The sequence below is a fragment of the Malania oleifera genome, chromosome 4 (genome assembly GCF_029873635.1).
Source record: "Malania oleifera isolate guangnan ecotype guangnan chromosome 4, ASM2987363v1, whole genome shotgun sequence".
NCBI classification, from domain to species: Eukaryota; Viridiplantae; Streptophyta; class Magnoliopsida; order Santalales; family Ximeniaceae; genus Malania; species Malania oleifera.
Window position 1 is genome coordinate 10981052 of NC_080420.1, and position 22709 is coordinate 11003760.

Here is a 22709-nt window from a genome sequence, read left to right on the forward strand (position 1 = left end):
GACCACCTTCTGTCTAACAACTAGAGAGAAAAACTAAGTCAAAGAACCGCTTGAACTTGTACGTGGCACAGTTTCTGCCAAAAATGTAGAGACTCGTAAAAATTAATTAATAAGAAAATGAAAGAATCATTGACGGTTTGGTAAGGGGCACAAAAAATCGTCAACGATTTTGTCTACAATGTTGATTTTATAGGGGGATGCGAACTTCATTTATTTTAATCAAACAAAATCTCTCTCTCTCTCTCTCTCCCTAAAACCCTACGGAACCCCCTTCATTCTCTCTTCGATTCTTGCTCCGTTAAAGCTCGTTTTGACTATCAGAAGCTACCACGGGGTTCATGGGGTGATTCTCTACAATCTAATCAGAGCATAATGTTGATTTAAGGTCCTTGGGCAAAATCCCAAAATCAAGATAAGTGAGTTATTTTAGGATTTAAATGATATAATATTAATTCCATCATTCCGGGGTACTTACGTATGTTTCTTTAAGAATATTATTTTATTTTTCTCAATTTGTACTCTTTAAGAGTATGATTCCAATTTATAATATTAATATGGGTAACAATTTACCACTTCTTCCGGAGGTTAAGTATACTTTCTTATGTGGAGGATAAATGTTTCACCTCTTCCAGAGGTTGAATTTAACATCGCTTCGAGAGGTTAAAAATATACTCTCTTCATGAGGTTGCCAAATGCTTTGGGGTTTACAATTTTTGTTCCTTCAATTTTTTTTTTTTTACCGTTTTTGAGTTCACATGATGACTAAAGAATTCCAACTCACTCGTTGCTGGTGGTCCTTGGTTTCTTGACTTCTTAGGCCACACATCAAACAAACCTATTTACTTAATGCGTCGACCTGTCATGTTCAACAGTAAGTCAGTCAACCCGAAAGTCCTGCAAGAAGTTGGAAGTCCTTGCCCCTTTGGCCACCGTGACCCCATCCTCACGCCCTGGCTCCTACATTGTTGTTCACATGTACTACCCAAGGCCAAAACACACGGCAGCTAGAAGCCCATTTAACAAGTGCCGGCGAACTGACTAGTAGCTGCCGGTAATCAGCTCCGAGATGCCACCTTCCACTCCTACTGCCGTCTCCACACCCTCCTCTCTGTTTCTTTTTCTGTCCTTTCTTCTCCTCCTCCCCTGCGCCCAATCCCACCTACGTCTACCAGATATGTGGCAGCGACCGCAAAAACGCAACTGAATTCTCTCCAAACAGCACCTACCAATCCAATCTCAATTCCCTTCTCTCTTCTCTTTACTCCTCCAACTCCACCCGCAACAGGCCCTTCCGGAATTTGACCGTCGCCGGCCGCCCCAACGGCTCGGCTTCCGCCACGGTCTATGGTCTCTCCCTCTGCCGCGGCGACGTCACCACGGATGTCTGCCAAGAGTGCGTCGCCGGTGCCGGCCCATATGTCGTCCGGACCTGCGCGAGGGTAAGAAGTGCGGTGATCTGGTTCGAAGAGTGTCTGGTGCGTTACTCCGACCGATATATCTTCTCCACTAGTGACCAAGAGCCCAACATCGCTATGCTAAATACGGGGAACATCACGGAGCCGAATCGGTTTGCACAGTTGCTGGCCGACACAATGAGCAAGATAGTGACGCGTGCGGCGACGGACCGAACTCCTCCGGAGAAGTTTGCGACTGCAGAAGCCGCCTTCTCGGGGTTTCAGAAGCTTTACACACTGGCGCAGTGCACGCCGGATCTGTCGTCGTCCGATTGCAATCGGTGTTTGCAAGTAGCCACATCGACGCTCCCCAGTTGCTGCGGCGGGAAGCCAACAATAGAAGGGTCTTCATCACGAGATCATTGGCTTTGTCGATGAAACCTGCTCAAATTACTGTTTTACCCTTTTATTATTTATTTATTCCACATCTCACGGGTCGGGTTCTTATATACCATCTACGGTTTAATACCAAGAGCAAACAGTTAAAGAAATAGTTTTAGAACCAACAACTGTTTCCCTAAATCTGGGCCAAATCGTCGACGGATTCCTCCTGCAAACTTCAACCATTGTTTTCTTCCATGTTTTCTTATTGTACATGCATTCCAATCAATATATGAGCCACATATCGCAACAATCTACACCTTGGAGAATATATGCCCCTTAGGAGAAAACTGAAAACATAAACCCGTTGCTCCACCTTGACCTTGGCACATTAGGTTGGGACCAACTTCTGTCTAACAACTCAAGACAAAAACTAAGTCCAAGAACCGCTTGAACTTGTACGTGGTAGCTTTAGTTTCTACCAAAAATGTAGAGACCCGTAAAAATTAATTAATAAGAAAATAAAAGAATCATTGACGGTTTGGTGAGGGCCACAAAAAATCCTCGATGATTTTGTCTACATTGTTGATTTTATAGGGGGATGTGAACTTCATTTGTTTTAATCAAACAAAATCTCTCTCTCTCTCTCTCTCTCTCTCTCTCTCTCTCTCTCTCTCTCTCTCTCTCTAAAACCCTACAGAACCCCCTTCCTTCTCTCTTTGATTCTCGCTCTGTTAAAGCCCGTTTTGACGATCAGAAGCTACCACGGGGTTCATGGGGTGATTCTCTACAATCTAATCGGAGCAGAATGTTGATTTAAGGTCCTTGGGCATAATCCCAAAATCAGGATTAGTGAGTTATTTTAGGATTTAAATGATTATTTGGATTATGTGGACCTAGGAAACATATTAGATGGTAAATATACTGGGGTTGAGTTGATTGAACTAGGGATAATGTAATTTTAGGGTTTGAAGTTTTGAACCCCGCAGGCATGGTTTAGGGTTTTCAGCAGGTTTCTTAGAAAACAAGTAAGGGGATAGATTAAGTCAGAAATTTTCAGAAAAAGTTAATTATTAAATATATAGTATTTGATTTAGAAATTTATATGTAGTTCAGTATAGTTTTTGGGAATACTGATATTGAATTGAGGAAACCTTGATTTAGAATCCACGAATGGTGAACTTGTATGGAAGCCACAAGGAACCTAAAGTACATATCACTTGGCGCAATCCATAGAACTAAAAGAATGAAAGGATGATGAAGCAAACTTCAAGTTCAAGATCATCAATGGGAATGAATATTTAGAATTGAATGTATTTACGTTGTCATATATATAACTCGAAGCTCAATCATTATCTAGACAGACCTTACGACTCATGCATTTCATGAATGATACATCTACATTAGTTCTAGGTTGAATAAATTTTTCGAGGCAAATTTTAGAGGTCTCCTCAACGAATCGAATGGCCTCATCGACGAACTCATGAAGGCACTCGGTGATGAATAGTGTTGTCTCATTGATGAAAAAATACAGAGAGCCCATAAAGTTCACACAGTGCTCTCATCGACGAACTCATGGCCTCGTCGATGAACGAGTGTTGTACACCCATCGACAAAAGTACCCATTTGTCGACAAAGGTCGGGGCGCTGATTCACGTTTTAGTGCGGACATGGACGAAAACTTTTATTTTTAAATGATCCAATGGCTGGGATTTAATCTAGGGTTGAGAACACTTATAAAAACAATCTATAAACCCTAGAGCACCACTTTTTTTTTTTTTTTGGGCTATCTCTTGAAAGCTTTGAACGAATTGCTAAGTCATTGTCTGCACTCCAAAGAAGTCTCATTTGTCTAGGCATTCGCATATACAAGATCTGAGCAAATATACGTACAACTTCTGCTAAATCTGGTTTGATCTTGAGGTTTGGAAAAATATTTTATTGAACTTTTAATTTTTATTAATCAATCGTCTTCTCCATTATTTATCTAAAAATCTTTTTGGGAGTAAGAAACTTATTTTCCCATAGTTATTTATTTGAAAAATCTTTTAGGAATAGTATTCTAAAGTTTTAATCCTTATGATATTCAAAGTTATGTTTTTATCCAAAGAGATCTATCTCATTGGTGCAAAAAGTGTTTGAAAAATATTGTTTAAATCTTTGAAATATTCAAAATCATATTTTTTATTCAAAAATTTAATCTTACAAGTTATTTGATAGTAAGAACTTAGGTCTACATAAGATTCAAGATTTTTTTAAAAGATCTTATTTGGTATTCTTGCATAAAATGATTTGAACTCAAACCCTAAGTTCTCCAAAATATTTATTTATAAAAATTATTTTTGGGAGATATTGATAAAAAGGTAGATTTGTGAAGCATACCATTCATATCGAGCTTTTTGTAAAACCTGATGGTCAAATATATCCTTTAAAAAATTTTCATAGGATAAATGAGTCTTTGACAGTGAGGTATTCAGTTATTGTATCTATTCTATAAATACAATGATAATAAAAATATATGAGAGAGAAAACAATTAGAGATAGATAACATTCATGAGAGAGAAGAATTATTAATTAGATGATGAGCTGAATACAAAGTAAAAGAGGCAGATACATTTGAGCCCATGTATGATTATATATACAATAATATATACTATTTTCTTAATAAACCGCCCACTCCATGCACCTTCCACGCACTATCATACATACATGCATAAGGAAGATCATGACTTTTACGCGATACTACAAGGATACGATATTTACATCTAAAATAGTATTTTCCCAATTTCATTGTATTTAGATGGATTTTGGCATAAAATAAATTTGATATATAATTATTACATTTGATGTTAAAGTTGAACAAATTTAATTTTACTTTTGTTTGACATGTAAATAAATTAACAATAAGACAATTTGTAAAAATAGAATGTAAAAGTTGAAATAAAACTGCGATAATAATATAATATTAATTCCATCATTCTAGGGTACTTACATATGTTTCTTCAAGAACATTATTTTATTTTTCTCAATTTGTACTCTCCACGAGTATGATTCCAATTTACAATATTAATATGGGTAATAATTTACCACTTCTTTCGGAGGTTAAGTATACTTTTTTATCTAGAGGATAAATGTTTCACCTCTTCAGAAAGTTGAATTTAACATCGCTTCGGGAGGTTAAAAATATACTCTCTTCATGAGGTAAATATTTACCATCTCTTTTGGATATTAGATAAATAACCTATTCAAGAGCTCTATCTCTTTGCGAGATTAAATATGTAGATGAAATATTTAAATATATTGTCTCTTCAAGAGGTTAATCTCTTCGGGAGATTAAATATATAGATGTGTGATTTAAATATATTGCCTCTTTAGGAGGACTATCTCTTCTAGAGATTTTATATATATATATATATATATATATATATATATATATGTGGAAGATTCAAACATATATAATCTCTTCCCGAGGTATATCTTATCATGTCTTCTACAATTAAATATATAACGTCTTTAGGAAGATTATTTTACCATCTCTTCTGCAAATTGATAGTTTATATATATAAGTGGTATAGAAATAAAACTGACCATAAAAGTGGTATAAATAGGTAGAAATATGTCAGTCAGCTAAAGTCTCGTAAATTAAATAAGAATTAAAGAAATATGTCAATTAATTAGAGTTTCGTGCTGATAACGTGTTATAAAATATGTAAAAAAATAAATAAGAAAATAAATAAATAGAGACGAGATTGAAATTTACGTGATTCAGCTATGCCTACTCTACGAGTAGATGAGATCAAAATTTCACTATCATGGAAGGAATTATAAGATGGTTTGGAGCCGACTTTGTACAAAGTATCTCTCTCTCTCTCTCATCTTCTTTAATCCTTTGTATATGCTCCTCACTTCAAGCATATAATATTTATATAAAAATATGCTATATGTATGTTTATTCAAATGAGAGGGAGGGGTGCCCTTTTATAAGATAATAAGGATGAGAAGAAATTTATGATGGTGGGAAAACTAAGGCGTGACTGTCATTTACCCTTTATAGTTTTCAAAAGGATAAAATTAATTTTTTAAAATATTTATCTTTTAAGAAATTGCAAATGCTATTAATGCGCTTACCATTGGTTTGCCAAATGCTTTTGAGTTTACAGATTTTTGTTCCTTCCTCCAATTTTATTTTATTTTAGTTACTGTTTTTGAGTTCACATGATGACTAAAGCGTTCCAACTCACTCGTTGCTGGTGGTCCTTGGGTTTCTTGACTTCTCAGGCCACACATCAAACAAACCTATTTACTTAATGCGTCGACCTGTCATGTTCAACAGTAAGTCAGTCAACCCGAAAGTCCTTGCAAGAAGTTGGAAGTCCTTGCCCCTTTGGCCACCGTGACCCCATCGTCACCTCCTGGCTCCTACATTGTTGTTCACATATACTACCCAAGGCCAAAACACACGGCAGCTAGAAGCCCATTTAACAAGTGCCGGCGAACTGACTAGTAGCTGCCGGTAATCAGCTCCGAGATGCCACCTTCCACTCCTACTGCCGTCTCCACGCCCTCCTCTCTGTTTCTTTTTCTGTCCTTTCTTCTCCTCCTCCCCTGCGCCCAACCCACTCCCACCTACGTCTACCAGATATGTGGCAGCGACGCCAAAAACGCAACTGAATTCTCTCCAAACAGCACCTACGAATCCAATCTCAATTCCCTCCTCTCTTCTCTTTCCTCCTCCAACTCCACGCGCAACAGGCCCTTCCGGAATTTGACCGTCGGCGGCCGCCCCAACGGCTCCGCTTCCGCCACGGTCTATGGCCTCTCCCTCTGCCGCGGCGACGTCACCACTGATGTCTGCCAAGAGTGCGTCGCCGCAGCCGGCCCATATATCCGCAGGACTTGCGCGAGGGTAAGAAGTGCCGTGATCTGGTACGACGAGTGCCTGGTGCGTTACTCCGACCGATATATCTTCTCCACTAGCGAACAAGAGCCCAGCGTCGAGATGCTAAATACAGGGAACATCACGGAGCCGAATCGGTTTGCGCAGTTGCTGGCCGACACGATGAGCAAGATAGTGACGCGTGCGGCGACGGACCGAACTCCTCCGGAGAAGTTTGCGACTGCAGAAGCCGCCTTCTCGGGGTTTCAGAAGCTTCACACACTGGCGCAGTGCACGCCGGATCTGTCGTCGTCCGATTGCAGTCGGTGTTTGGAAGTAGCCGCATCGAGGCTCCCCGGTTGCTGCGGCGGGAAGCAAGGGGGAAGGGTCCTGATGCCCAGCTGTTATGTGAGGTTCGAAGTTTACCCGTTTTATAACGAGAGCGTGGGTGCGGCACCTGCACCTTCCCCTGCGCCAATCATCACTAGTCTTCCTCCCCCGGTTGCTGTTACAAGCCCAGGAGGTAAACTTCAATTTAATTAATTTTCGCAAAAGAGTTTGCGGACTAAATTATATCACCTAGAAGTCCCTGCTCCACAGGGGCATGAGAAATTATAGTGTCTGCCAATCCATGTATTGGTGTGTCCATTTTGTTGATGTCTGTTACCTAATGAGTTGATGTCTTTTGATGAATGTGATTCACTCTAATTAAGATAGACATATTCTATAATTTTTTCATATAATACACTTGAATTTGGCCCTTCTATTTGATCAAGAATAGATAGTTGTCTCATCAATAGATAGAAATAGGAACTGATAGGAACAGATAGTTGTCTCATAAATAGATAGAAATAGGAGATTTTAATAAAAGATGAATCTTTTTTATAGGGAAACATAAAGGTTCTATTCCCTGCCATGTGAGACATATAACACAATTGAAAATTCACCCCAAATGCTACCTAATTTTATATGCAAGGGAGCCTTGAAATTAGATTTGTAGAGATTTGAACAAAATATAACATAAAATTGTATTAAATTTCGTTCAAATTCATGGAAATCTAATTTTAAAAATCAAAATCCATACTCTCAAGTCTCGAATACAACACAGGTGATTTTCAGAATATAAATTTCTAAAAAATCCTTTGACTTAGTTTTCTTAAACAAAATTATGATTGAAATATATGCTTACCATCACATATCATGTCTTAGAAGGCTCATACTTCAATTTAGTGTGCGCAAGTAAGGGGTATGTTTTGTTGATAGAATTTTACATTGAAAATATAATTATTCTTTAAATATTACTATTTCATACACACACACACACACACATATATATATATATACATACAAACATACATACATGTGTGTGTAATATATTAAAATCTTCGAATTCATAAGTTGAATCAAACACTAAATGAATATTTTGTACCCTTTGAAATTTTAGTTGGAATGCAAATAAAATAAAAACATTTTCATAAATTGCAATCTCATTTTCAGGAATGAGATTCTTGAATTTTCAATTCATGAGATTATTATTATTATTATTATTATTTATTTATTTATTTATTTATTTATTTTTTATCCTAGAACCCAATGACACCTAAAGTTTTCTAGTTGTATATAAATATTTAAAAACTAGAAAAGTAAAATGGCATTTTAAAAATTCTTTAGAACAAGAGATGATGAAAATTTCAAATTGTCACTGGCACTTTAATTGCACATGATAATTTTCCTCTTCTTAATCTGCATACCATTTTAGCGAATGGATGCAAAAATTATTGTTTTCTCTAATTGTTACAAACAAACCCATCTCGATGTGGGTGTTTTTTTGGACCCATGCCACTTGAATTTGTCAAATGAATTCTCTCCCTTTGGTCCCATGCAAGTTCAAAATATATTGACAGCATTGGAGTGGGATATGAGTGGCTACAAGCAATCTAGTAAGGCTAGCAGTACCCATTAGTAGAGCCTCATTATCTGCTCTCATGTACGTGTAGGCCCATTGGCGTGAATTATTGCATGTCATGTATGTGTGTGTGTGTGCTGACAACAAAAATTGTGTGCTGACAACAAAAATCATACTCAACCTCATCGTTTACATCTTGGTGACCACCTATAGTCAAGAGAAAAATAAAGAACTTGAGAAATCGCCACACTGCCATCCTTTGCAATTTTGCAATGTTATAAATTCCAGAAGCTGCTTAAGGCTTCTCCCTATGACCTATTTTTTCTTGTTACTATGGATGATCGTACCACTACACCTAATCAGTTGTATTGTCATCAGTGAAATAGATGGCGGTGTCCAAAAGTTAGACGAATTGTGATTTGGTGAGAAAAGTGCATGAATGTTTCATAGGTTTTACATGTGTGTAGCAAAATGCAACTAAAGATCTTATATCAATTCGATGCAAATGCATTCACTACATAATTAACGTCCTATAGTTAATAAAGTAATACATTTGTATTTATCCAAGATAGAAGTTGATTCTCATCATTTTGTTTTAATGCAGAAAAAAATAATATTTCATCCAAAACAATTATCGCCATTGCTGTTCCAATAGGTGTTTGTGCGCTGATTTTCCCTTTATTATACTATATTTGGTGTAAGAAACCAAAGAAGAAAAGCAAGGTTGTACGTCAAGAAAGTGGTATGTGAAATTCTTTTATTTTGTTTTTGTTCTTTCAATGATCAATTAATCCAAATGCTTTTTTAATTGATTAGCTCAATTTTGATTGAAAAACTACTCTTGTAAATATAGTTCCAATGCCATGCATGCACTTACAAATATAACATATAAGAACTTTCTAATTGAACATCAGGGAGTGAAATTGCTACAATAGAGTCCTTGCAATTTGACTTTGTTACAATTAAAGCTGCTACAAACAACTTCTCTAATGATAACAAGATTGGTGAAGGCGGATTTGGCGTAGTCTACAAGGTATGCAATACATAGATTATTGTTATATATGTGTGTGTGTGGAAATCAACATGATCGTTGGACACATATGAAAAATGTCTACTAAATGGAATTCATAGGTACAATTCATGAAAAGAGTCATTTGTAAAAATTTCAGGGTACGCTTCCTAATGGGCAAGAAATAGCTATAAAGAGGCTATCTAAAGCCTCTGGGCAAGGTGCAGAAGAATTTAAGAATGAGGTTGTATTGTTGGCCAAGCTACAACATAGAAATCTAGTGAGGCTACTGGGATTTTGCTTGGAAGGAGAAGAAAAGATACTTGTCTATGAATTTGTTCCTAATAAAAGCCTCGACATTTTTCTATTTGGTATGACTTATCTTTGCGCTTATCATTTTCTTGTGTTATGTTTTTAATTTCATGTATTATGGCTCTCAAGCATTTCATTGCTGCATACAATTTGCTGCATGAGTGAAGTGCTTTTGAGCTTCAATTTTTTGCTGAGCTAAATCAAAATATCATGATGCTTTGCCTATATACAGATCCTAAAAAACAAGGAATATTGGATTGGTCCAAACGTTACAAGATTATTGGAGAAATTGCTCGAGGGCTTCTTTATCTTCATGCAGATTCTCGACTTAGAATTATACATCGTGATCTCAAAGCTAGCAATATTTTGTTGGATGGGGGTATGAATGCAAAAATTTCAGATTTTGGTATGGCAAGAATATTTGGTGCAGACCAAACTCAAGGAAGTACGACCAACGTTGTGGGAACATAGTAAGTTTAATTTGGTTTGCTATCACCATTTTTTCCTTAATACTAGTGAATAAATTCATTAATTTTATTCCATTATTTCATTGAAATTCATTAATAATGCCAACCCTAACTCATAGCTTGCAGTGAAACCAAAATTCAAGTTGATACTAAAAAATCCATTTTTGATTGAAATCAAAATATTGAAATTTTGGGGGTACTAATGTTGCAGTTCCTATAATGCACTTATCTTAACAAATTGTTCTTTGTTAGTTGTGTTAGAATATGCTTTGTGCACTATATAATAATTGATATTAAATGCCTAATTAGATAAATAATATCTTAAAAGTTTCATGCAATCTCACTAAATGCTCTCAATTGATGGCGCTGGCTTGCAGTGGTTACATGCCTCCAGAGTATGCCATGCATGGGCATTTCTCCGTGAAGTCTGATGTGTACAGTTTTGGAGTCTTAATTTTGGAGATCGTAAGTGGCAAGAAGATAAGTTATTTTGATCAGGGGGGCTGCATTGAGGACCTCATAAGCTACGTGAGATTTCTGCGTCATCACCTTAGTTTCATATTTTCTAAACGTAAAACAATTCTAGAATTAAATCTAGTAGACTCCACCAAAGTAATAAATATAGTTTATTTTTTTTTTCAAAATAAAGCAATGCTAAAATTAATTTTTGATAAATTTTTGTTGCAGGCCTGGAAACTATGGAGGGATGGCGTGCCCTTGGAGTTGATGGATCCAACATTGAGAGGAACTTACTCAAGAAACGAAGTCCTCAGATGCATCCATATCGGTTTACTATGCGTTCAAGAAGATGTTGCAGCTAGACCCATGATGGAATCAGTAGTTCTTGTGCTCGGTAGCCTCACTATTACTCTACCACTGCCTCAGCAACCTGCATTCGTTCCTCATAGTATGACACAACCAGGATCGCTCGCTATAACGGATGCAGAGTCGGATGAATCAAAGAGCAAGACCATGCCATGCTCTGTAAACGAAGCTTCAATTACAGAACCCTATCCTCGTTAATAAAGTGCAATTAAGAAAAATGATGTATAAAATTTAAGTGCGCTAATAAATAAATTTATATTTAAGTTCATAGTCGTAGCTAGCAAGTTTGTAATATTTGCTCTTTTGTAATACTTGCTCATTCGTGTGAATGGCAATAATTTGAAATTTTTTTAAAAAAAAGTAATGTATGTATGTAAGTACATATTCTACATTATTCTAAAAGTCAAAATTCCTTTTTAGCATCTTCTTTTGTATAAAAATGGATGGTTCTTCAAAATATAGACATGAGTTATTGTGATATTTGAGATAAAGAACTATTAATATATTTTTTTTACCTACAAGATTTATTTCTTTAGCATGATTTTATTATTTGATCTGATAACTCTTAGACAAAAATTATTTAATTTGATGCATAATTTATAATTGCAACCTTTTTCTTATTTGATTTACTAGCTAAAATGAAAGATAAAACCTAAAAAATTAGAGTAAAATGTTCGAAATGTGGTTTTCTGAGAAACCATTAGCAGAAATAGTTGGTGCTTTATATGACTCTTAACTTTGTAATTAGATAAATACTAAATTTTCTATTTTTCATAAACAAGCTATGCAAATATATTTATTGATAAAATATTTGCTTAAGCTTTATTAAAATTGTTGACTCTATAAGTCCAATCCTATTTTGATAATGACTAATCACTTAGTATTTGATCTGTGCAATTGAATTTGTGAACATGATCATGATTTAAAATGCACGAACGGTGAACTTGTATGGAAGTCACAAGGAACCTAAAGTCCATATCACTTGGCGCAATTCATGGAACTAGAGCAATGAAAGGATGATGAAGCAAACTTCAAGTTCATGATTTTCAATGGGAATGAGTATTTAGAATTGAATGTGTTTACATTGTCATATGATATAACTCGAAGCTTAATCATTACCTAGACATACCTTAGGACTCATGCATTTCTTGAATGATACATCTACATTAGTTCTATATTGAATAAATTTTTCAAGGAAAATTTTAGAGGTCTCGTCGACGAATCGAATGGCCTCATCGACGAACTCATGAAGGCACTCGGCGATGAATAGTATTGTCTCATCAACGAAAAAATACCGAGAGCCCATAAAGTTCAGAGAGTGCTCTCGTCGATGAACTCATGGCCTCATCGGTGAATGAGTGTTGTACACTCGTCAACGAACGTACCCATTCGTCAACTAAGGTCAGGGCACTGATTCATGTTTCAGCGCGGACATGGACAAAAACTCTTATTTTTAAATGATCCAAGTACAAGACTTAATTTAGGGCTGAGAACACTTATAAAAACAATCTCTAAGCCCTAGAGCACCACTTTTTTTTGCCTATCTCTTGAAAGCTTTGAATGAATTGCTAAGAATCATTGCCTGCACTCCAAAGAAGTCTCATTTTTCTAGGCATTCACATATTCAAGATCTGAGCAAATATATGCACAACTTCTGCTAAATTTGGTTTGATCTTGAGGTTTGGAAAAATATTTTATTGAACTTTCAATTTTCATTAATCAGTTGTCTTCACCATTATTCGTTTATCTAAAAGTTTTTTTGGGAGCAAGAAACTTATTTTCCAATAGTTATTTATTTGAAAAATCTTTTGGGAATAGTATTCTATGGATGGATTATTTGGGATGTTATAGTTAAAAACTCTGGTATTATATTGTTAGAGGATTATATTTATGTTTTCCTCTACGTAAATGATAATAAAATGTTAGGTATCAGGTAAATGAATGGATGACGTGGTACCCGGGTCCCACCAAGTGGGTTTGGGATGTCATGAAATACGGTTAATTCAGGTATAATGCATTGGACTGGATTTTCAGGTTCAAGGCGTTACATCATATGCCACACAATTCTCATCTAATACTCAAAACATAATAAATTTCAGGTAAAATATCATAGTTCGATTTCTCATATTTCTCAACCAATAATCTTTAAAAAATACTGCTATAATTTATTCTCCTTATTTACCTTACTGAGAGGCTCACAAACACTTAAATCCTACGCCCACGGCATCCAAAACTTAAAACCCTAAAAAATCACATTTTCCCAAGTTAAACAACTCATTTCCCAGAACAATGTCCATTTAATACTTCCTAGGTTTCAAATAATCCAAATAGCCTATTAAGCATTAAAATACTTCACTTACCCAAATTTTGGGATGGTGCCCCGGAAATCCAAACTGAAAATCTACTCCGCCTAAGTTGTAGAAAATCTTCCTAAGAACCTTGTTTCTGATCGTCAAACTGGGCCATAACAAAGCTAGATCACAAAGAGAGAAGGAGTGAGAACTGTGGGTTTAGCGAGAGAGAGAGAGAGAGAGAGAGAGAGAGAGAGAGAGAGAGAGAGAGAGAGAGAGAGAGAGAGAGAGAGAGAGAGAGAGAGAGAATGTTCACTGAAAAATAAGGGTTTTCATATTTATAACCCAACATTCATTAACGAGTTTAAGTGATTCGTCGATGAACCCATGAAGGCACTTTGTCGATGAGGAGGCTATTTCGTCAACAAACCTGAAATTTCCCTAAAACTCCCAAACTCTCAGTATCCTCTCGTCGACAGGACACATGTACCTCGTAGCCGAAATCTACAGGACATTCGTCGAAGAAGACCCTGGCTTCGTCGACAAATCCCTGCTATTTTCTTTTTAAAATTTCCTTCCTTTTTCTCATTCTTTCCCCTTCTCTTTATTTTCTTTGCTTTTATTAATTTTAATTTTCTGGGTCTCTACACTAAGTAACTTTATAAATTTTATATTTAAATAATTTTATGCTAATTTTTCATTTTAATTACTAAATTCTACTTATACAATCATTTATAAATTTATATACTAATTAAACAATAAATATAAAGTATAAAATGAAATTATAAAAAAAAAACTAAATTATTAGTTTATAATAATTTAGTAATTTAAAATTTCATTAACCAATAACTAATAAGTAGAGTGAAGAGCTAAGAAAGAAAGAAACTGTTAGCTTTACCGTGATCCCAAAAGGGGGGGTGAATTGGTATTTTTAAAATTTAACTCCTAGGTGTTCCTCCTAACAGCAGTATGTTCATAACCCTATGGTCAATCTAATGCGAATAATGTAAATATATCAGAAATTAAATGAAATAGTTTAATTAATCGCACAAGCACCAGAAAGCAATAAATAAAGGATGATACGCATATATGTTATCGAGGTTCGGCCAACTGCCTACGTCCCCGCTTTAGCTAACCAGCACAAGGATTATCACACTAACTTGCTCACTTGAACGAGTGGAGCGGCACTTATACAAACCAGGTCAAATTATCACAGGGCTGGCCTCAACCTTTACACCAATCCTTACCGGGCTGGATTACCGCCCCCTCAGGTCACGCTTGGAATCTCTCAGATATACAATCAAACGGTACAGTATATGGGTGCTTTCACGTAAAGTAGATTTGTACCACAAATGCGCACAAACACAAACACCACTGATGATTTAAAATGTAAGCTCAGTGTGCTCTGAATAGTTTCAACTCTCAAATAGATTTACTATCGTTGTAATGAGTGCGTGAGAGTGCAAACCTAGATGATCTCTGTATCACAGGATATTCAATCTAAGTGCTCAAACAAAGATATTATCCAAACTCAATATATTTCAATCAACGAGTTTTCTCAATGCATATATGTATATGAAGCTCTAGCAATATATATGTTTGGTTTGCAAGATATACGAAATCTTTGTATTTCAGCAGATGATATAGACTTGTATGGATATTGCTACAAAGATTAAAATAACACACACACAAATACCTTATCACAAATATGTCAATATGAATACCACAAGATATTTGAGTATGTTTGAAAGTATTTTTGCAAGCCCCAAACAAATACGAACTTCCTAAGTTATTGCAATGAGAATGCAACACTCGGGAGTTTACCACAAGTCTTCTTAGGGTAGGCTTATTGGCAAAACCTCCTAAGAAAACTTAGGTTATGCTCTCGAAGAAAAATCGATTCAAATATGCAACAAATAAGAGAGCAAACCTCTAAGCAGAAATGCTCAATACACTTATAAATGATATAGATAGATGAAGAAGGTAAGCTTGAGTAGATTTCAAAAGAGTATGAGCAGTGAGAAGCAAAAATAAAGTATTTTTGCTTGAGAGAAATTTTTTTAATCTTTTTGCTAATCAGTGCTTAATCCACCAAATGAAAGAGTATATATAGACATACTGAAAATTTTGACCGTTGGGGACCAATTAGGGATTGTTAGAAAATATTAATGACATTTAAATCAATTTAACTTTGTTTAAAACATTTTAACTGCGGTAAAAAATAGGAGCAACCCAAGAGGTCTGGTCGACCAGAAATGGTTCGGTCGACCAGGACTTAAATGGTTCGGTCGACCAGAGGACTTTTGAACTGAAATGCTCGGTCGACCGGAGAGGGCGATTTCCCAATTTTTTGAGTTTCGGTCGACCAGGGCATTTTGAACTACCTGGTTCGGTCGACCAAACCACTGGGAATTCTCCCGAGAACCCTTCGGTCGTCCAGGTAGTTGTAGTACAAAAGTTCTTGATAGACCAGATGGTCAACTGTTGACCTAGGAGGGTTTCGGTTGATCAGGGCCTTTTGAACTAACCTTGCTGGTCGACCGAGTGGTCAAACTTTGACCCTAGGGAGTTTCAATCGATCAGAACCTTTTGAACTACCTTTGCTGGTTGACCGAGTGGTCAAACTTTGACCCAAGGTGTCTCGGTCGACTAGACCAAATTGAACTGGCTTGGCTGGTCAACCGAAAGTGCATCGTGTGTGCATTTCGGTCTCATTTTGACACAATTAAGCCCTATTTAAGTATCTAACAAACATATGTGTACATGTGTGTGTCTTAGGGTCACTTGGGTCCATAATAGAGACACTGACGAAGTTTGGTGTCGGTCGACCGAAAGGAAAACCCTAAGGTCTTTCTATGGTTATTTTTGGTTTGTATCTGGTTTGAGCTTACAAAATAAACCATGCATGTGATGTGTGTGCTTTATTACAAACCGAATACCCTAATTGCTATTACAGACAGATAAAAATATTACAATTAAGATCATGAGATTGTCTTCAAGCTTTGAGCTTTCACGTGCCATTGATGATATGCTAATATGAACCTGCACATGAACTAGATATTTATTAAATATAAGAGTATTTGTCATTATCAAAACCAAGGTGTGACCTATAAGGTCAACAGAAACATACCCACGGCCACTACCCAGTTACCCAATCTCGGATCCTCACAGAAGCTGCAAGAGACCTACTGCAGTTGCAACTTGCAAGCCTCAAAATTTTGGAGGAATCGAAGGCTTTAAATGGAGGCTTCGAATGGAGGAATCAAAGGCTTCAAAGATTCGAAGCTAATTTTTGGGTTCTTACGCTAGAGTCGGTTGGACAAAGGAGACTAATGATGAAGAACTGAAGGAGACGAAGCTAATTTTAGGGATTTTTGGGATTTCAAAGCTTCGGATCAGTATATCGAAGCTGTACGAAGGAGACGAAGAGTGATTCGAGTGAAGAGGGAACTCAACTTGTAGAGCACAATAGATTTTGGTTCTTTAAAAGGCTTCTAATGAAGGAGAAAAATTTTAGACGAAGGAGAAACAAACAAAATAGAGTAGATTCGAGGAGATAAGGTACGCACATAATTGTTTAAGACTTTGTCGGTCGTAACATGTCTTAACGACCGTAATGTGTCGTAACGGACGAACGTTAGTGTAACAACTGTTATAGGCCGTTATGCTTTCGTAACGGACGTTACTCATGTGAATTTTTTGCTCACCGCTAATGTGGCCTATAACGGTATCACTGGCCTATTTTTCCGTTACGTAATGGCTGTTATTTAATACGATGTTACAAAAACGAAGAGAGACAAAGAAAGAAAAGAAAGGAACTGAGAGAAATAAAGAAAAAAGAGCCTATTTCTCAAATAGTTTCTTGTGAATTTCTCAAGGTAATAAAAAAAAAATGAGTTCAAAATTGTTTAACAACTCCACCATCTCCTTGCCAAGATTTTTTTTTTTTATCACTTTTGAAATTAGGAATAGCTTCCCAAGAGGGGTGGTGAATTGGATTCTAAAAATTTCTTTTGATTCCTTTTAAAATACCTTAAACTTCTTTTATTTCTTTTAACCAATTCTTGACTTGTTTTTTTAATTCCTTAATCAATTAAGAACTTAGTTCTTTTATCCAATCAATTAAACATAATCTTCAAACCAAACAATCAATTTATTTGCCAAGTACAAGTTAAACAACAAACAACCAAACCAAGATATAAAGTATTCAGCACTTTGGTAATATAAGATCTTGAGATAGTTTGTTTGTTTATATAAGCCCTGTATAAATAAATCCAAACACTCTTTCCAAATATTTAGAATTCAAATAAACTCTTGGTAAATTTATCTTTGGGGTGTTAACCAAGTAACGTACTCCCGTATGGTTTTCGCAAGATATGGTGTAACCAACGTACTCCCTTTCGGTTTCTACAACCCAAATCAAAATTGGATTTTAAGTTTACTTGATTTCCAAATATGTGTAGTATGTATAATTTAGATATTTAAATCATCCACGCAGTTGTATATGAACTGAAAATAAAGAATAGGGAAAGAGAGAGTGAGACGGAGATTTTTATGAGGTTCGGCTTATACCTAGCCTATGTCCTCGCCTTTGGCAAACCACCAAAGGATTCACTAAACCTGTTGCGTTGACGAGTGGAACAAAACCGATTACAACATTCCTTGGTTAAGGCTAGAGCCTGCCCTCTCCAAACGATATTCCCTCGTTCGGTCACTCCTTACATAGGCTAGAGTCCGCCTCTCTAAGCAATATCCCCTTGATTAGCTAACGATCCAAATACCTTGGAACGTCAATGAACTACAAGAAACACAAGATAAAATCTGCGTACAAGTATACTCTCTCAAAGAGCAAGTTAGTACAATTTCAGCACTATATACTTCAGTGTAAAATATCAATAGGAAATAGAATGAAGTTCAAGTGTAGAATTCACCAATATCTTTCTTAGAAGAGGATTAGTAGTAGGAATTCAAAGGAAGAAGGATCAGCATTTTAGAGTTCTCAGCAAAAGAATTTTTCAATGAGTGAGCAAGAGAACTTAGGAAGAACAAGAGTACTTTCAGCTTCTCAAAACAGATTTTTCAATTCTTGGGTTTTTATTTTGTTTTGCAAAACCATGTATTTATAGGCTTTCAAACTTGCAAAAGTTTCCTTAAAGAATTTCCCTATTTATTAGAATATTTAAGGTTCAAACGGCTATAATTTAAAACATTAAAATTTTAAAAATTTGCCCGTAGAATAGTGTTTAAATGTCTGACAGCAGTGACCCTATTTTAGTTTTTTAGCCATAACGTTTTCTGTATAGCTCCAAATCATGTGTTCTTGGTGTCAAAATAAAGCTAAGATAAAATCCTACAACTTACATGTTTACCACTCTTTAAAATAATGAGTGTTTGATAGAGAAAAATTCACCTCAATGCGGCTATATAAAAACTGACAGCATTTGGGAAAAATTCTTTTTGGTGCTCTTTATTCCAAAAATGATTCCAACCTTTTTAAAATAATTTTTAAACTTATAAAAATATTATTCAGGTATTTTAAAAAGTATTTAGGTCTAAGAAGTTAACCTAAGAGCTTCAAAATATTTCAAATGATGTTTTAAACATTAAAGCACTTACATGAGACTTCTAAAATATTAACATTCTAAGTTCTTGAGTCTTCATGCTTTGTCCTTAGATTGAATCCATCTTTTCTTCAAGCTTCCATATTCTTTAAGCTTTCTTACTTTGCCTTTCTTTGGCTTTTTTGACTTTAATATGCCTTGACTTTCAACAACTTATTCATGTCCTCATGTTCTTCAACAAGTAATTCATATCTTGGCTTATTTAAGCTTCATTTGATCCTTGTGAGCACTTTGACCTTACTTTCACATATATGAACCTTGAAATATTATTACTCACACAAATATATTAAATTTGACTTGTTTGTTAGCATCAAAACAAGATAACAAGATTTTAAGCCTTGTAAGGCCAACAACTTTTACTTTGCTTAGAACCACATTGAGAGGCCTTGATGATGGTCTTAAACCAAGCCCACATGCCGTAAGGCATTAGACTTGAAAATTTTGACCACCTCGTTAGTAACATTAGGGCAATAAAATATGTGACATTTAGTGACGAGGAGATACCAGAAGAGGGTAGGGGCCAGGTGAAAGCCCTACACATTTATATCATATGTAAGGACCACATTGTGGTGAGATTTGTAATTGATCATGGATCATCGCTAAACGTCATGCCAAAGACAGCCCTCTATGAGCTCTCAATGGATGCATCCTACATACAACCTAGTGACATAGTAGTTAGGGAAGCCACCAAAGAAGCACATGATTGTTCATTTAGATCATTTGAGATCATGAATGCTACTTACTTAAGTGAAGGACAGTTGATCCCTACACCAATTGTATCCAAGATGACAAAAAAGGTAGCCAACGTTATAATCCAAGGTCACTTCATCCCAAGGAAAGGTTTGGGATGAGTGTTTCAAGGGATCACTTGATCGCTAAGACTCCCCAAGATAGAGGAAAGGTTTGAGTTGGGATATATCCCAACCAAAAGAATAAAAGAAGGAGCTAATGGCTAAGAGGAAGGAAATGACACTTTCTTATTTGACAAGTCAAGAAATTGAAGAGCATCCAATAAGCTATGCAAAGATGTTGGAAACTTTCCATAGTGTCAGCTACATCACCCAAGCTAGGAAAGTGCAGCAAAAGAAAATTTGATAATTAAGGAAATTTCCCATCTCTCAGTGAATATGATGGGACAATCCGACAAGACCAAAGAAGAGAAAGATTGGATCTACCCAATCAAAGACAGTGAATTGCTCTCCAATTGAATAGCTTTCAAGTTTACCTTTATTTAACGTACAATATTTGAAAAAATTAATCCAATTAATAGAATCTTTTGTACCTTTTCATTTCTTTTTACTTTTTTTTTATTTATTCCTTTTGTAAAAAAAGGGTAGAATCCCTCCCTCTAATGCTTACATGCAAAATCCCTTTCAAGACTCAATGGAATCAAAGTTCTACTTATTTTTTCATTCATGGCATGTCATATTTGTTATCCTATATGTATTGCATTTTACATTTCATGCAGGTCTAAAAGGCATGACTTTATAAATCTCGAGTATGCTAATCCAAACCTTGACTTCAAAGTGCCAGTTAGCAAAGTGGAATAAAAAGAATATGATGATAGATTACCTCTAGAGATATCAAGAATGTTAGAATGGGAAAGGAAGCTGGTTGGGCCCAATAGTGATCCCACTGAAACGATCACCTTGAGTCAAGGAGGATAAAATAAAGAAATCAGGATCAAAACTTTGTTGTCTAAAATCAAGAAAAGAAAGTTGGTCAGTTTACTCCAAGAACACCAAGATGTGCTCGCATAGTCTTACCAAAGCTTGCCAAGATTAAACACGGACATAGTGGCCCACAAACTCCCCCACCCAAACAATAAATTGGTTAAGAAAAAATTAAGAAGGACAAAACCATTGTTAAAAATAAAAGAAGAGGTCCAAAACAAGTTTCCTAGAAGTGGCTAAGTACTTAGGGTGGGTTGCTAATGTCATACCTATGCCAAAGAATGATGGAAAAGTCAAGATATGTGTGGACTATCATGATTTAAATCAAACTAGCCCCAAAGATAATTTTCCATTACCCTATATTAATGTTTTAGTAGATATTACTATTGGGCATTCTATGTTTTCCTTCATATATGGATTCTCGGAGTACAATCAAATTAAGTTGGCATAAAAAAATCAAGAAAAATTAATCCTCTGGGACACCTTTTGTTACAACATAATGCCCTTCGAACTTAAAAATGCGGTTGTGACTTACCAACGAGCTATGGTCGCACTGACCCCTCACTTACCATGAGGTGTTTTTGCATCCACACATGCAAAAAAGACATCCATTCGCGAAGTGTACATTTTGATTTCAGCCGTCCAGGTCAAAGTCACTCGGTGTGTGGTCCTTATGCATCTTGACTTCATTCCGAAGCCCCAATGAACCAACCATGCAATGAGGTAGCCCCTGCCTTTTCACCTTTGCCCACCGTTATTCTATCCATTTTGATGGGTGGAGGGGACTCACTCAATCACTGGTTGTCATTGAAACTCAGTGAATATTGCCCAAAAATACACTCAATTGATTTCAATAAATAATTTGAAAAAAAAAATATGGGAATTCAAAATACAAATCTATTTTCTCACTAGATAATGTCTCTCTCTACACCACATTTTACATTACACACACATATATTTATAGTAATTGCTAGAACAATAGGTGGGAATTAATTTCAAAAAAGGTGGGCTGGTAGGTGGAGTAGGTTTCTCGCAACTTAATAATTTCAACATAAATGGCTGGGTTGGTGGAGCTGCCACCGCCAAGTTTTCCTACCACAGTCCCACCATCAAGTTTAATCTTCAACATCCCCCCTTAAACTTGACTCTCCTGACTTTATCATTCCAAGCATTGTCTTCAGTCTTGCAAAAATATCATGCATGAGTGGCTTTATGAAAATATTAGCAATTTGATCATACGTTTTGCAAGATATTAGATCCACTTCTTTCTTCTTGATATGCTCTTTGATAAAATGATATCGAGTATCAATATGTTTACTTCTTTCATGGTAAACTGGATTCTTTCCAAGTTCAATTGCTGATTGGTTGTCGATGTAGACTTCTGTGGGGTTATCTTGAAGAAATATAAGATACTTTAGTACATTCCTGATCCATATACCACAACAAATAGCTGAGTTGGCAGCAACATACTTAGCTTCACATTATGACAGTGTTACGATGGGTTGCTACTTTGATGAGCATGTAAATGTTGTATCTCTATTAGCTTTGGTGTAATCCCGAGAGAGGGATGAATTGCGCTTTTAAAAATTCTTCCTAGGTTTAACTTAATCCAACAATCAGTATTACACAAACCTAGAGTCTTTCAATGTAATCACAAACCCAATCAAGTTCTCAAACAATAAACCTAAACATACAAGTGTAGAAAGTAAATTGCGAAAAATAAACTCACACCAGATATATTATCGGGGTTCGGTCAATACTGTCTACATCTCCGCCTTGACTCACTAGCACAATGATTACCACTATAAGGCTCACTTAATAGGTGGAGTGGCACCTAAACAACCGCGTCAATTAGCACACGGCTGACCTCAACCTTTACAATCAATCCTTACTAGGCTGAATTATCGCCCCCTCAGGCTATGCCTAAAATAAAATAGTATTTTCACAATATGAC

At 36.0% G+C, this 22709-nt stretch overlaps 2 protein-coding genes across 5 annotated transcripts; both read left to right on the plus strand.

Moving 5' to 3' along the window:
• Positions 1–846: 846 nt before the first annotated feature.
• Positions 847–2088, plus strand: LOC131153679 (cysteine-rich receptor-like protein kinase 25). Its single transcript, XM_058106130.1, has 2 exons — positions 847–964; positions 1060–2088. The coding sequence occupies exons 1-2, from the start codon at positions 847–849 to the stop codon at positions 1830–1832; spliced, it is 891 nt and encodes a 296-aa protein (XP_057962113.1). The 3' UTR covers positions 1833–2088.
• A 3831-nt stretch (positions 2089–5919) lies between these two features.
• LOC131153362 (cysteine-rich receptor-like protein kinase 25) lies at positions 5920–11691 on the plus strand. Of its 4 annotated transcripts, none has more exons than XM_058105633.1 (7): positions 5920–7174; positions 9162–9299; positions 9472–9590; positions 9727–9937; positions 10111–10348; positions 10723–10873; positions 11033–11691. In XM_058105633.1, exons 1-7 carry the CDS (start codon positions 6304–6306, stop codon positions 11366–11368), a joined length of 2064 nt encoding a protein of 687 aa, XP_057961616.1. In that variant the 5' UTR covers positions 5920–6303; the 3' UTR covers positions 11369–11691. The 4 variants fall into 4 exon arrangements, with proteins under 4 accessions (XP_057961616.1, XP_057961614.1, XP_057961615.1 ...); XM_058105634.1 differs by having other exon boundaries at positions 6136–7174; positions 9213–9299; XM_058105631.1 differs by having other exon boundaries at positions 6111–7174; positions 10723–11691.
• Positions 11692–22709: the final 11018 nt, after the last annotated feature.

Coding starts and splice junctions, on each gene's coding strand:
- LOC131153679 (XM_058106130.1), top strand. CDS start 847: ATGCGTCGACCTGTCATGTTCAACAGTAAGTCAGTCAACCCGAAAGTC. Junction 965..1,059: donor CACGCCCTGGCTCCTACATT/GTTGTTCACATG, acceptor GCCGGTAATCAG/CTCCGAGATGCCACCTTCCA.
- LOC131153362 (XM_058105631.1), top strand. CDS start 6,304: ATGCCACCTTCCACTCCTACTGCCGTCTCCACGCCCTCCTCTCTGTTT. Junction 9,300..9,471: donor GGTTGTACGTCAAGAAAGTG/GTATGTGAAATT, acceptor ATTGAACATCAG/GGAGTGAAATTGCTACAATA. Junction 9,591..9,726: donor GATTTGGCGTAGTCTACAAG/GTATGCAATACA, acceptor TAAAAATTTCAG/GGTACGCTTCCTAATGGGCA.